The following is a 14,623-nucleotide window of genomic DNA, read 5'->3' as shown; positions in this document are numbered from 1 at the left end:
TGCTTTTGCATATAACCAGGTAACATGAAACTAAGAAAAGAGAGCCCAGGGGTCTGTGAATTCAACAAATCAAATCAAATTCAAATTCAACAAAAAGTGTTGCTGATTTTCCCCTTTTTATTCCTACTAAAGTAATACAAGAGGTATTCCCTTGTACAGAAAGCTAGATTACTTAACAATACTTTTTATACTAATTTCTACATGGAGGCAATTGAAGGCTGGAAGCAGCAGGAGCCTTGCCCAGTGAAGCTCACCACTGCTGGTTTGCCTTTTTCTGCAGCTGTGGTGAAGAACCCCCCAAACAACCTGTGGATCATTGCAGCCGTGCTGGCTCCCATCGCAGTGGTCACCGTCATCATCATCATCATCACCACGGTGCTGTGCAGGAAGAACAAGAATGACTTCAAACCAGACACCATGATGAACCTGCCTCAGAGAGCCAAGGTCAGTGACCCAGCCCCAGATCCAAAGGTCCATTTGCCTGTTGAAGTTGTGGCTCTTGGATAGATGCAGTTGAAGGATGTCTGGAACTGAAAGGATTGGTACTCACAGCTTGGATTGGCACATCTCCTGTAGGACCTCAAACCCCGTGACCTGACCTGTTCCTGCCTGCTGAAGGGGGAAAATGTCTGAAGTTTGGTAGCAGTTCAGACCTGGCCCTAACCAAAGTTCTCCTCCCAAATTGCTAGAAGGTCCCCTTCCAGAGTACATTTCCCCTTTCCGGTTTATTTTGGGACTCCATAAAATCCAGAATAGACATTCTTTGATTTTTTTTTTTCTCCTACTGATATTTTTCTTTTAGGTGTTTTGGACTTTATAATATATGCATATTGCTGGTCAGGTTCAAGCAATTATGACTTTCTTGAAGTTACTAATCCATATCAATTACAATATTTTTTTTCCCAAATCAAATGCACTTCCAGTTTGATCCTCTGACAGGAAAAAAAAAAAAGTCACACAATACTGTTTTATCTCCATAGTGAAAAAGTCCGCCCTCTCAATGTTGCTATTGAATCAGGTCCACCCAAAGATAGGAGTTTTTAGCCTATGGAGGCTGTGTGTAAGTCAGGCTGTTCCTTTGCCCTTTTAGCTGGCTTTGCTCTTCTCTGCTGGCATGGGATTGAGATGATGAATTTTTTCTTTGGTTTCTTAATGCTACAGACAGCAGGATTATTGAGATTTCAGCTCTGTTGCTTCTGCTGAAAAATGTAGATTGGAAGAAGAGTTGAAGGAAGGCATGAGGCATTTGACAGCTCTTTTCTCCTTATCTTAGGTTTGTTGCAGATGGGTGCAGCTGGTGCCAGTTGGAAACCAGACATTTGTATCAAAAATGATTCAGAAAAGACATTTCCATTTTGGTTCCAGTGTGCTCATCTATTTATCCACTATTATCCATCCAGTGTTAAGACTAGATCTGCAAAAGTGCAACATACAATATCACAAACACAGACAGGAATTAATATCACTGCAGTGCTATTTGACGCCCCATTGAAGCCCCTAAAAATGGAAATTATGCTTTATTAGGGGTTGTTGCCAATGCTATGCACCATTTGATTGCTTTTATGTGTAATCTTGGTCCCAGCTAAAGGAAAAAAATTGAGCTAAACCTTGTACATTGTTTTGAACTGCCCATCAATATGGGATGCTTACCAGCTGAAGAAAGTTGTTATGTAAAAAAAAATCAAAACAACCTCCTGCTGGTTGAAATTATAGCACAGGAGAAACTTGAAAGTATTTTCATATTTTAATCCATTGTTTTCATTCCAAAAAGAAATACAAAATTGGATTTTTACTGTTCCTGAGAAAACAGATTTAATCAGGCTGTAAGATACGCACTCAGGTTAAAGCCTGTTCAGCCAGGTTACGTTTGCATCAGCCTTCAATGCATCAGATGGGAGCTGGATCTGCAATTGCTGGAATGAAACAATTGGTGCTGAGCTCCCAGCACCCACACCACAGCCCTTTTTCCTGCAGGTTTGTTTTCCAGCTTTTCCTGCAGGTTTGTTCTCATTGCAGCTGGCATGCAGAAGGTCCCCTTCCAGAGTGCATTTCCCCTTTCCGGTTTATTTTGAGACTCCATAAAATTTAATTTAATTCATTATCTGAAAAGTGGTGCATTTCTAAATGAAAGCTAAATTGCTTTCCATTTAGTTTCACAATGATGGCTCCATCAGAAAGGTTCTGCCAGGTCTAGTTTCGAGTTCATGCAGCTATATGGACTGTGGAAGATAAATCCTGCAGTGGGACTGGGAATGGACTGGTTTGGTCATTCCTGATTTCAGCATCTTTAATTAAAATAAGGCTAAGAAACATATTTTGGGAAGATAAGGAAAGAAGGTAATTTTGAAAAGAAGAGTTTTATTTTTAATTCCAGTGTTAGGGCTAGTGGTAATTGTTTGAACTGTAATTGCCATATTTCATGCAGTTTGGGAGTACAAATGAGCACATATCCGTGTCACATTTAAAATGAGTCTGTTGTATTTCATGGCTGAGGAAAGTGCCCGAGACTGCTGATTAATGCTGACTCTGCTCGAAGTGGAGTCACAGTGGAGTGATTTGTAGTTTAAGCAGCCGTTTTGGTATTTTGCCTCCGTGCATCCGAGATCGGCTGTAGAATCACCGGAGCACTTTTGTGACCCCTTTTGAGCAGCCAGCAAGCCGCGTAGGGAGCAGAGGAGGATCCGATGTGCCACCTGCCTGCTGGGATGCCAGGTGCGTGTGCTGGCTCCAGCAGCCCTGCTCCAAGGGGACCGGCAGGGCAGAGCTGCTCGGTGCTGCAGTCCTGCGGGAGGGAGGGATGGAGGGAGGGATGGAGGCTGCGGGTCCTGCCGGAGCGCAGCTGCCACATCCCCGCATCCTGCGGCGGGACAGCGCCCAGGGTAACGACACATTTCCCATCAAATACCCGTGTGCGGCAGCGGGAGGGGATCAGGAGCAGAGCAGCGGGGCTGCTGCCGGAGCCTGGGAGTGAAGGCGTGACTTCTGTGTTGTGGCAGACTGAAGGGTAAATAAATGAAGTTTGCAGAATGACCTCTCGTACGCAGCGTAGTTTGTAGGAGCTCTCCTGGGAATTGTGGTGCTGTTCTGAATTGCCTCAGCAGTTGGGGACATCTGGATGCAGTTGCAGGGAAAAGGAAGATTGAAAAATAGCATTTTTTTCCAATTTTCTCTCTAGCTGTAAGATGAAAGAAATATAAATTCAAATTGGTGAAATTCTGATGGGATTTTATTTTAATGTTTTTATTTCAATGCTGTTTTTATCTTAAGCAACTGTTTTTGCTTTGAGGTTTTGATGAATGTTAACTTTTGCCTTCCTTGCTTTCTAATTCACAGCATGCTTTTTTAAAGTCTAGAATCTCATTTGTCCCCTCATTTTTTTTTTTTTTTAGACCATGAAAGAATAAGTTTGCAGGTAAAGTGAGATAAGATCTGTAGTCTAAGACCCAAAAGCAAAAGCAAGTGCTGCATGCCGTGGGAAAACAAGCCTTATCAGTTTGATAAAGGGCACAGAAAAAAAAGTCAGTCAGACTGTACCTCGGTATACCAAGAGAGGGGAGGGGCTGATTCCTTTTCCTTTTCCTTTTCCTTTTCCTTTTCCTTTTCCTTTTCCTTTTCCTTTTCCTTTTCCTTTTCCTTTTCCTTTTCCTTTTCCTTTTCTCTTCTCTTCTCTTCTCTTCTCTTCTCTTCTCTTCTCTTCTCTTCTCTTCTCTTCTCTCTCCCCTTCCTCTCTCTTATTTCTTTCTTTTCTTTCTCTCTTTCTTCTTTCTCTTCCTTCTTCCCTCCTCCCTCTCTTTCTTTCTCTCTCTTTCTCTCCCTCCCTCACTTCCTTCCTTCCTCCTTTCCTTTCCTTTTTTGACTTTTTTTTAAAGTTTTTTATTTTTTTAGTGTCTTTTTCACAATCATTACAAGGAAAAAGAGTCCCAGCAACAACTGTATTCAGTCTGCCCTTTGCCAGGCAGTGTAATCTAGTGGTCTCTGTCTATCCATTTATTATTTCAAAAGCAATATTAGAATCTCAGTCCTTCAGTCCTTGTCAGTACTTCGGATGTATTGGACATCTACATTTGCAGTGCTTCAGCTGTGCCTGGTCGTGATTTAGCCTTGCCAGTTCCCTCCAGGGGTGGCAGAACCATCTGCTCCTGTGGGCTTTTACAGAGCAGGGATCCAAGAACAAATTTTATTTAATGCAATATGTCTGCTGATGAGGATGACTTTCTCAGCTCTCCTTTTATTGCAGTTTGTTACTGGACATGGTGGTAAGTAGAACTCTGATGATTAAAATAATCCTTCATTTTCTTCCTGTGGCAGATCTGAGCTGGGACACTGCAGAATTCTTTAGTAATTCTCATGTCCTGCAGTTTCTGGTTTGGTTTGTTTTTTGTTTGGAAAGGTGGGTTTTTTTTGGTTTTTTTTTTTTTTGGTTTTTTTTGGTTTTTTTTTACTAAGAGATGAAGTTGAAATTATTTGACTCTTTCAAAGGCATGGAGGAGCAAATAACTGATTTAATCGCCTCTTTTCTCTTGTTACCTTTTTCTCAGAATATCTAGGGGTGTCTTAACTGACACTTAATATTTATAATGAGGTTGAAAAGCAATATTTTAATTAACAATATTATTATTATGTAGGATGTTGTGCAGAATTTCTTCCTACCTGTCCTTCACACAGCTTCTGCTTCCCTTCCTTCATTTGCTGGTGGCTGTTTTGTGATACCCTGCTTGCCATAGAGGGGTGATGGTGAATTAGCATTTCTCTGATATATTGCAAGTTCCATGGGGGTGATTTGTGGAGTTGTCTGCTCTCCCTTATCAGCATTAGCCCGCTCCTTAATGCACTGAAGCTTCTTATCAGAGGAATGCTGAAGGATGGGAACACATTAGGAACCATTACCCTCAGTCTGAGCAGGAGTTTGGGAATGCCATGCAGGTCCACACAAAGACAAAGCATTTTTGATGTTTTGAAAAGTGAAAAACAGCCCCATTGTTTTCAGACTGAGATCACCTGCAAAATGTATCAGAATTTAGAGCTGCAGCCCAGATTTAGTAAGGACACAACAAGAGAAAATGCTTTTCAGTGCTTGTCCTTTTTCTGTGCCAATAGCAATTTTTTTCTCATGCTGATTTTCTTTTGGAACTACAATATTCAATGATGACATGACAGGAACCTGGAGTAATCAGTCATGAACTAATTCCAAAGTATGTGTGAGGTTTAAAACCTCAATTTTCTCAGCTTTGAAGTGTTTTGTGGTCCTTTCTTAGCATTTTGTCAATACTCTTTTTAATTCAGGAAGACCAACCTTCCCATTTTTGGTAAGTTAGTTTTTATTAGTGTAATAAGAACACATTTTCTAGAGGTGGTCATGAATTTCTTTGAGTGATTTATTTTTCATATTTATTTTCACAACAGATAATGCGGGTTGGTTTAGTTGTTGTTGTTGGGGTTTTTTTCTTTTTTTTCCCCATTCTCTTTTCCTTCCAACTGAAAATGAAGTTTGGAAAGTCAAGTTTTGTCTAAATGTTTAATTTTTCCATTGAGAGAATCCACCTTTCCCTGGCTGCTTTGCCCAGAAGGCATATGTTAGTTCTGCTGGGCAGGAACTGCCTTGCTGCAAGGCTCTGGTGAAATGCCACTTCCCAAGAGAAACAAGTGAAGTCAATAATATCCTTCCCAGTAGGCAACTGGCAAGCCAGGGGAAATCTAATTTCACTGATCTGAAAAAGATTATTTTCTGGAAAATGTTGCCCATGAAACTTTCTGATGTGTGCCTTTTTTACTTTGGCTTGACTGAGAATAAATTACTCCCACCGTCTTTGGAAGCACAAGGGTTTTGTCAAAGAAAGTTTTCTGTAGGTTTAATTTTTTTTACTCCCAATTTTTATTTCCACAGCCTCGTTCTCCCACTGTCTGTCAAAGTAATTTCTGGGGGTGTTAAAGCAGGGTAAGAAAGGTTAGCCAAGGTCAATTTTATACTAACTATTCATGTTTAAAATGTGTGGAATGGAGATCTCATGAAAAAATTGGTTTCCTGTTGGGTATTCACATTGTAATCTATGTATTTTTACCTGTCACTTATGTAATTTAAAAAGTTAAGGAGTAGTAAAAAATTTTACATGGAATTTGAAAAATTTACATTAAATCTAATACATGCTGGAAATTTCTTTTATTTCCCCTGTTTTTTTTTTGCAGCCAGTACAAGGCTTTGACTATGCCAAGCAACACTTGGGCCAGCAGGGAGCAGAGGATGAGGTTTTACCTGTGACTCAGGAGACTGTCATCCTTCCACTTCCAGTCAGAGATGCTCCTGCCTCCCAGGAGAGGGAGACGACTCAGGATGGGAGCACCATCAAAACTGCCAAATCCAATGAAACAAGGAAAAGGTATGGGCTGGCAGCTGGTGCCTTTCCACACAGGAGTTAAATAGGATATGTGCTGCTGGTTGCTGAGAGGTTTGGCACTGTGTGTGGCAGGTGGCTCCTCTCCATGACGCATCCTTGGCATGACACTGCTCTGTGCTGGGTGTGTAAGGTTGCTGTAAAATTTGAGATAAAACCAAGTGAACTGTTACCGAGGAGGTGAAAGGGCTTTTGTGTGCATGTAGGTGCTCCACAGAGATGAGCCCAAATGACACATATAACATGAGCACTGGTAATTTCTCAAGGAGCCAAGAGACAGGTCCTCAGCCACTGTAAATTGCTGTCACTCCACTGGCAGGCTCTGCCACTTCAAAATTGGACCCAATGCCTTCACCAGCAGAAGGGGAAACCCCAAACACCCACTAAATTATGGAAGACCTCCAGATCCAAAACATCTACAGCAGGACAAAACTTCAGAAGTGTAAGAATAGCCTAGATAATGTCAGTGTCTAGGGTGAAGTGTCCCAGGTTTGCACTCTCTTCATATGAAGTCTCTAGGCTTGTAGGATCATGGATTCAAGATTCCCAGGGAGCTATATGGCTCTTCTTCTCTGCTGCAGGGTCCAACATCCCCTAACTCAACTTTATCTACCTTATTTTAAAGTCTTCCACTGGTGGGATGATCACAACCTCCTCCAGCAATCTGTTCTCTCCTGCCTTTCCTGTTAGGAAGTTTTACCTCATGTCTGCCCTCACCCATCAACAGAATAGCTGAATATTCCTTGCCTTGGTCCTTGCAGGCAAGGAAAACAGATTATCCCTTTATCCCAGCTGTTTTGCATGCTTTGAAGCCAGTTTTTCCTTGATCCACTCTCCTTGGCATTAAATGAGAGTGGAGCTGAGGATGGATACTGAAGGGAAGAGAGGAAAACAAACCTGTTAGGCAAACAGCCTGAATAGAGGTAACTGTTGTTGTGTGGCTCACAGGCATTCCACGGGCCTGGCCTCTTGAAGGGATTTGATAAAATACAAGAAAAGCAAGTGACTAATGCAGAGAAATTCTAGAGAAAACCAAGCCTTCCTAGCTGAGTCACCTCATCTTGGCCAATATTTCCCCCTTTGGAATAGTATGAAAGCTTGGAATACTCAGTGCAGTGTTGCTGCACACTGTGACAGGAACATGCTGAAAGGGGAAGGTTTCAGCCAGCATGGTGTGGGGCTGGAGGATAGCAGGGGTGGGTAGATGATCCCCAGTGGTCATCGGCTGAGGTTTCCCTGCAGAAAAACAGACAGAAGGATCCTGGTTTATCTTGTTCCTTTGTGCAGTAAATCACTGGAATTGTGAGAAGGGCTGTCTGTAGGGTGTACCAGCAGAGAGGAGCGAGCCAGCTGCAATTGGATGTAAACTGTTGTTCTGTCATTTAATGCCAGTGAGGTGTTGTTCAGGCTCCAAGTTATTGCAATATGAAGGTTAGGTCTATGTGGACCAAACAGCACCTGTCCTTTTCAAAGCCTTCCATCCTTTGAAGAAATGACAACTGGAAGATGACCGTGACACCCACAGTGGTTGCTGGTGCTGGGCAGGTCAAGTCTTTGCAGGAATTGTACTTTAAAATGTTTTGAAGCCTCTCCAAAGCCATGTGTAAATACACACACACAAAAAAAGTAAACTAGCCCTATTAATTAATCCTCTAACCAAAGTGATTAAACACTTCACTCAGTCCTTTGAGTGAGTGCAGAAATCCCCCACTTAATCTGCACCATTTTAAACAAATGCTGATAAGCAAACTTGATCCAAGAAACTTATTCTCATTATAAAATGTGCTGAACCTTGGTGCCCTTCTAAGCAAATAACTAAGAGTTAGTTTTCCCTCCTTCAGGGTGATTACTTGAGTAAGTAAGAACATGTAGAATTTCAGTATTTTTGATTCCCAGGAGCTGTGTCTGGAAATGGAATTTAATGGTTGTTGAAGATGAAGAAATATTTCTTGCCCTTTATGTATTTGCTCTTTCATTCAGGGTACTTTACAGCCTGGAAAGGTCAATTCAAACCGGACAGCCATGAAGTGGCTGGTAACTGATCAAAGTATCTCTGCTATCACCACTGACAGAAACTTCTCAGTTAATAATATGAGGACCACTTAAAAAGGATGAATATTTGGATTAGTGTCACCACAGAAATCATTGTGCAAGCTATCCATGCTCACTTCTTTTATGTGTTCCCAAGTTGAGCAGATTTTCTGCAGGTGTTGGTCTGTCCCTGGATGGATCTTTTTTACTGGGCTGGGATTATCCATTTAGCAGTGACAGACAGGTGTATAGGGAGGAATCCTGCTTCTCAAGAATATTTATTTTCAATAGAATTCCCAAAGGAAACCCTCAGGCTGGACTGAGTGGGGTTGCATGCTGAATTCTCCTAGAGTCCTGTAGCTGGAAAAAGCCTGTCTCAAATTATACATATTTCCACTTAGGCTATCTTCAAAAGGGAATCCCCAAGAATTGCTTTTCTCATATTTGTCCCTTGCTCTTCTGACCACAGTAAGTGCTTTCTACTTACACCGGGCAGGGTGGCCAGACCTGGAGGTAAATGAATGTTTCAAGCTGATGATACAGTATTGGCAATGATTTACAGGATGGTTTTGACATTTGTTTTGTTTTAGTACCATTTTCTGGTTATAAAACCGTTGTGACAGCAATAGAATTTGATTTGATTTTTTTTCCTCTGTAAATGGAAGCCTCTGTGCCTAGGCCCATTTTTTTCCTCTAAGTAACCTCTTTACATCACCCTGTCACTGCCCATGACAACTCAGCGGTAGATTGCAGATAGATTTGTGAACAACTACACAGGTCCTGTGGAGAGTTTTCATTCCCTTTGTGGCAGTTGCACACGTGAAAACCAAAGTGACTGTGTCTGGGTGCTGACCAGCACCAAATGTGCTTTTATCTACTGGTGGCCTGCTTTTGCCAACTTGTGCGTTAGGATTTGAGTGACTTGTCCACCCCAAAAAGCAGAGGAGCTGTGATGGGAGCTCACTCCCAGCACAGCCCAGAGGCTGCTGCTCATTTCTGTCTCTGCTCCTCACTGGGACTGAATGCACAGCGGTTCTGCCCTGCCCTCCCTCCTCATCCTGGGCAGGGAGCAGTTTCAGGACAAGGATGTGCAATTGCTGATTAAAACAAGCATTTTCTTAGGGGTTTCAGCCAATGAGGGTGCTGGTTAAACCAGTGTATGTGCCAAAAGGAGAAAAGGAGTAATTTCTTATCACATTGTGTGTGCATATGTGCAAAGTGAGTGAGTGTACTTTGCATTGTGGCTGACAACAGCTGACTGTAAATGCAGGCTGAATAATAAAGGAATCGATTTAGCCATGCATCCTAAAACAAAGGTCTACTTTATTTTGTCTGGGTTAACGACCCTGAATTGACAACGGGACTTTTTGTCCTCGGTGGTGCCGCTTTTATCATTGTGGGGCTTATGCACGAGGAGCAGTTGCATTCCAAGCCACCAAGATGCCCATCAGCCCTGAACTAATTGGGAAAGTCGTGCTCACCCCTACCTTTACCGTGTTGCTGCGTGCTGTTTCTATTCTGTCTCCTTTTGGTACCAAATCAGAGCTGAAAACTCAGTGATGCAAACCGCGCGAATGAAATAACCTTGAAACGAGGTTGAGGAGGGAGAACTCACGTCCTGCCTTGTTGCTATGGTTACTTGCAGCCGCTCCCCGAGCCAGAACGGCTCCATCCTCAGCAATGGGTCGGGAAAGCCCAGCTCCGGCCGGAGCTCCCTGCAGAAAGTGATGGCACCACAGAAAGCGGCAAAAGACGAGGGGAGGAAAAGGAACGGTGAGAAGGGTTCGTTGTGCTCACTCCCTCTGCCACACCCACGCAGGCACCACTTGAAACCAGTTTCTTGTACCCTCAGCAGTCCCTGGGCATTCTGTGTGTGGCTCATTTGTTGGGTTTTCTCCTTTCCCTTTACTGCTTTAACTGTTTCTCCAGATCCCATGAAACATCGTGGTGCTTGCTCTTTGCAAGTTTTCTAGCTTTTTTGGTTTTCCCCCCTTTTTTTTATTCTTGGAATACCAGTAAGCTAATGAAGACATGATGCTTCCTAGTAGGGTTTACAGTTTGTTTTTTTTTTTTTTTTTTGTTTTGTAGTTCCCTAAGATATTAATTTTCTCTGCTACTGCTGCTAAGCTGGCCCAGATCTGATGAATTAATTAGATAAAAATTAATTTGAGAAAGTGTGAAACATCCGGTGCTTTGGCTTTCCTCACATCCATGGCACACCTGTTTGTCATTAACATTTACTGTCAGCTTTTCCTGAATGCACCTGGGATGTCACACTGGATGTTTCTTACAAGACCTTAGTTGATGGTGGTGACCTTGTGCCTCAAGATGGATCAGTGATGATCCATGATGAATGAGAGAAGTACCCAATCCCATTTCTTTCTTGCTTTTCTTCTCTTTGCTTATTTTTCTTGAGTTATAGCTTTATTCCCATAGCTATGTTTTCCTTATGAATAGAAAACTGGCTAACAGATTCTAAATTTCAAAGGGGTTAATTATTTTGTCACTGTATGAAATGTAGCTCATTTTACAAGACAACAACATTTGTGTTTTCCACAGTTAAAAGCTGTAATTTATGATGTTTTTTTTCTTACCCACCCAGGAAAGCCAATATTCAAACCAATGCTAAGTGCTGTTTACATGGGTAGACAAAATATTTTAGTGAAGGTATTTTGTGTTTTGTTAGGTTTTACATCTTCAAAGAAAATTGGTAAGAACTCAGTTTTGTTTGTTTGTTTGTTTTTAAGAATTGACCAGCACCTAACATACTTTCTTCTGATCTGGGCTGTAGTGCATTTCTAGAACATACACACGCTACCTAAATAAACCTCTGAATGTAATGGAAGGAAATAGTGATCCCTTAAGATTTTAAATCTTAATTTCCTTAAAATTTAGGAGAAACCTGTGCATGAGACACCTCATCTGCCCTCCTGGTAGAGACTTCAGCTCCTTCTGGTAGAACTCTCTTCACTTGACTCCCAGGGCACTAAAAAGGGTCACCGGGCAGAGATATGAAAGGGAATAAATACCTTGCTCCCTGGTAAAGAGAGAACTTTTTAGCTATAGGCATATCTTTTAATGTATGTTTAGGAGAGCTTCCTTAAACAACTCTTTCAGAACAGCTTCTGAGAAGGAGGATGTGGTCATGGCAGATGAAATGACCTCCCCTTGTCAGAATTAATGGCATTTAGTTTGGAGTTGTGTGATCCCAAATGCCTATTGAAATTGAAATTAAAATCCAAAGCCTCAAGGCACCCATTAGTTCTCATCACAGAGCCTGCCCTTGGTTCCCCTGTGCTGTGATTATGAACATCATTGTCAGCTTGGACAGTTTGTGCTTTCTGTGGGGTTTTTCCTTGACCCAGAGTGTTTAGCATCCACAGAAGGTGGTGTCTGTTCTTCCTTCCAGTTTCAGAAAGAAGCTGCTTTTCTCCCAGTTGTTTGCCTGAGCCTGCTCCAGCTCTCCAGCCTGGCTGGTGGCTCTCACACAAATGTTGGCACAAGCAGCAGCAGATTTTCTTCTCTGAGAAGCAGCATCTTCAAACTGGAATGAATCCCTTGATGGTCACATGTTGGATTTGGGGACTCCAAGTCAGAATGGCTCATTAGTTGCCATAGTTACAGACCAATTTTAGATTCTATTTCTTGCTGACATTTAGTTGCAGGGAGGAATGACAGCACTGGATGTTACCTCAGTATTTAAATTCTATATGGCTTGTATCAAAATTGACTACACATGGAGTGTGTCAGGGCTGTGAGTGAACAATGTGAAACCAGCACGGACTGACAGGCTTTGCTTCAGGACTTGATGCTTTGGAGGATCAGGAGAACTCTTCAGCTGAGCATTATTTCTACAGAAAACACAAAATAACTACTTGAATCAAGCAGTGATAAGATTTTGTAAGATAATGCCATGTTTTTTTCTTGAATAACACTAATTATTATATTAATAGGAAGTTTTCTTTCTTAAAGTTAATGAGTTCTACATTCATTTACTTTAGGTAATTAAAAAAAATCCAAGCATTTTTTTTTAAGTGCCTAGTTATGTATGTTAGAGGACTGTAATACAGATGAATAGCCAACAGAGGTACTGGCAGTTTCTGAGGTGGGTTTGTGAGAGAATGAGGAAGAGAAGAACAGGATATTAGCAGTTCTGCCCATCATTTATCAGGCCAAACATCATTCAGGGAGAAGCAAATGGCTGAACCCACTCAGACCTAGAGAGCTAAAGCAGCCCACCTTGCAACCTTTCCTTTCAGCAGCTCCTCACCAAATGAAGCCAATGAAATTGATGTAGGTTGTTTTTCAACCTTTAAGTGCTTGATCTTGCAACCTTCCCATTAACACCTTTGGAAGAGTGTGAGTGTTTGTTTCTTTTTTAGAGAAAACCAAAAGTTTTGATTTGCTATCAGTTCTTAATGAAGCATGTGACTCCCCAGCTTGTGGGGAACTTGTGAAGTTGAGTTAAGAACTTGTGTAGTTGAGCTCAGGTTTATACTTAAACATCACCACCACAGGTGGAGATGTACAAGCAGCATTCCTCAAGAGTCAAACTTCTTTGTGTAAGAAACCTTCCTCAGCTGGACCAATTTCTCATTTCCCAATCATTTGGACAATGTCTTTGAAAACAGAACATTTCAGAAGTCATTCAGTCAAGGGCCTCAATCCTTTTTAAAATATCAGTCTCCAAGACTATAATTCCTTTTGTCAAGGCAAGAGCTGTCTATAGGAGCAAAGTAGCAGGGGGAAAAAAATTGTGTTATTGGTTTAGCTAAAATCAAAGGGCTTTTTGGATGTAACTCAGCCAAGCTATGATACATTGCCTCCTTTATTCTACAGAAGTGTGGGCCACTAGTTTTCACTCTGTCTGATGTGGCAGCTCAGCATCAGAGTCTGTTTTTCTGAATTTCTGAGCAGTTGTCTATGGTGATTCAAAATAAAGGGAAATATGGCAACAGCAATGTTGTCTGGTGGCAGCTTGGACACAGAGTTAGCTGGGGGAGCTGGTGGATCCCAACAAACACCCACCACCCTTCTTCTGCCTTTTTTGTGCTGAGTGAAGTACAAATCAGAATGGAAGGGGCTGCTTCCAGAGGGTCATGGCCAACTGGGACAGATCGCTGGATCCAGTCAGAAAGGAGCCCTGCCTTGGAGCAGCTGTGCAGATTTGGATTCCTCTTCATGATGCCTGTGTCTTTGAAAGGCTGAGAAATCAGAGTGCTGGGAAGAATTTGTGGTGTGGAGAAAGGAACCTACTCTTTTCATCCTCCATTCCCTCATCCTAAAGCATTATTTTCATTTGCCCCCAGATGGGTTTTAATTGGGGATTTCATCCTACTCTTCACCTCCTCATGACACCTCCTAGGCTTTTTGGAGTAATTTACTACATTTAACTAGAGGGGGGTAAAAACCTCAAAGAATAAACAAAATCCACCTGTTCAGCTGTAATCCTGTGTGTTGGCACCAGCTGCTATTGAACCTCCCAGAAGCTTTACACATTGATTCCCTTTTCTCCCAAGATTTCAGCTTGTGTGACACAGACTAATTCTTCCCCTTACCATTTCCATTTCTTCCACTGCCCTTGGTTTTGTTGTTTATTTGCTTTAAATAGTGAGAGCACTGTGACCCTGCTAGCATCCTGCTGGTGACTGTGAACCCTTTTTTTTCTTCAGACTTACTCAATGTAATTTCTTTTTTTTTTTTTTTTTTTGACCCTATTTGGTTGCTGTTTTCATGGCAAGAAAATACTGCATGCTGTGTTGCTAAGGTGCCTGTGGCAGCAGATCTCTGAGGGATCTGGGATCTGCAAGTGGTCACACAGTTAAATATTTCTTCATTCACGTTTGCTTTCCCCTCTAGATGACTTTGGCTCTGCCACTAATGGAGTCTGACAGGAGTTTTCATCCAAGCAGCAGTGTAAAGAGCATGTAGATGCTCATGCCATCAGGCCCACTGGCAGTCTGGATGACTGGGATTTTTCACTTATATGTCAGCACTGAAGAAGACAAATGTACAGTTTTATTGTGCAAACAGAAAATTATTTTTGCAAAGGTTTTTAAAACTTCTGCAGCACCATTTCCTTGAAGAAGCTTCTGTTGTAGGCTCTCATGTCTTCCCTGTCTTTGTGTGTTCACCATCCTTGTCAGTTAAATAATTTTCTTTTAATTAGTGAATGTACCTACTTATTACAGAAGTGTCAGCCA

At 41.9% G+C, this 14,623-nt stretch overlaps 1 protein-coding gene across 5 annotated transcripts in view; it reads left to right on the top strand.

The window, feature by feature from the left end:
- KIAA1549L (KIAA1549 like) overlaps positions 1 to 14,623 on the top strand; it is a 135,829-nt gene that overhangs the window by 79,674 nt on the left and 41,532 nt on the right. For 4 of the 5 annotated variants that reach the window (XM_071455237.1, XM_071455234.1, XM_071455232.1 and 1 more), the window contains exons 11-13: positions 281 to 444; positions 6,184 to 6,374; positions 10,066 to 10,202. In XM_071455237.1, coding sequence (XP_071311338.1) covers positions 281 to 444; positions 6,184 to 6,374; positions 10,066 to 10,202 — 492 coding nt within the window. The remainder of the gene's footprint in view (positions 1 to 280; positions 445 to 6,183; positions 6,375 to 10,065; positions 10,203 to 14,623) is intronic. The other variant, XM_071455233.1, reaches the window with a different exon arrangement.

This window comes from Agelaius tricolor, unplaced genomic scaffold (genome assembly GCF_023055355.1).
Source record: "Agelaius tricolor isolate 1412-34295 unplaced genomic scaffold, bAgeTri1.0.p SCAF_46, whole genome shotgun sequence".
In the NCBI taxonomy this organism is placed as follows: domain Eukaryota; kingdom Metazoa; phylum Chordata; class Aves; order Passeriformes; family Icteridae; genus Agelaius; species Agelaius tricolor.
Note: the sequence above shows the minus strand (reverse complement) of the source record. Positions and strands in the feature narration are given on the sequence as shown.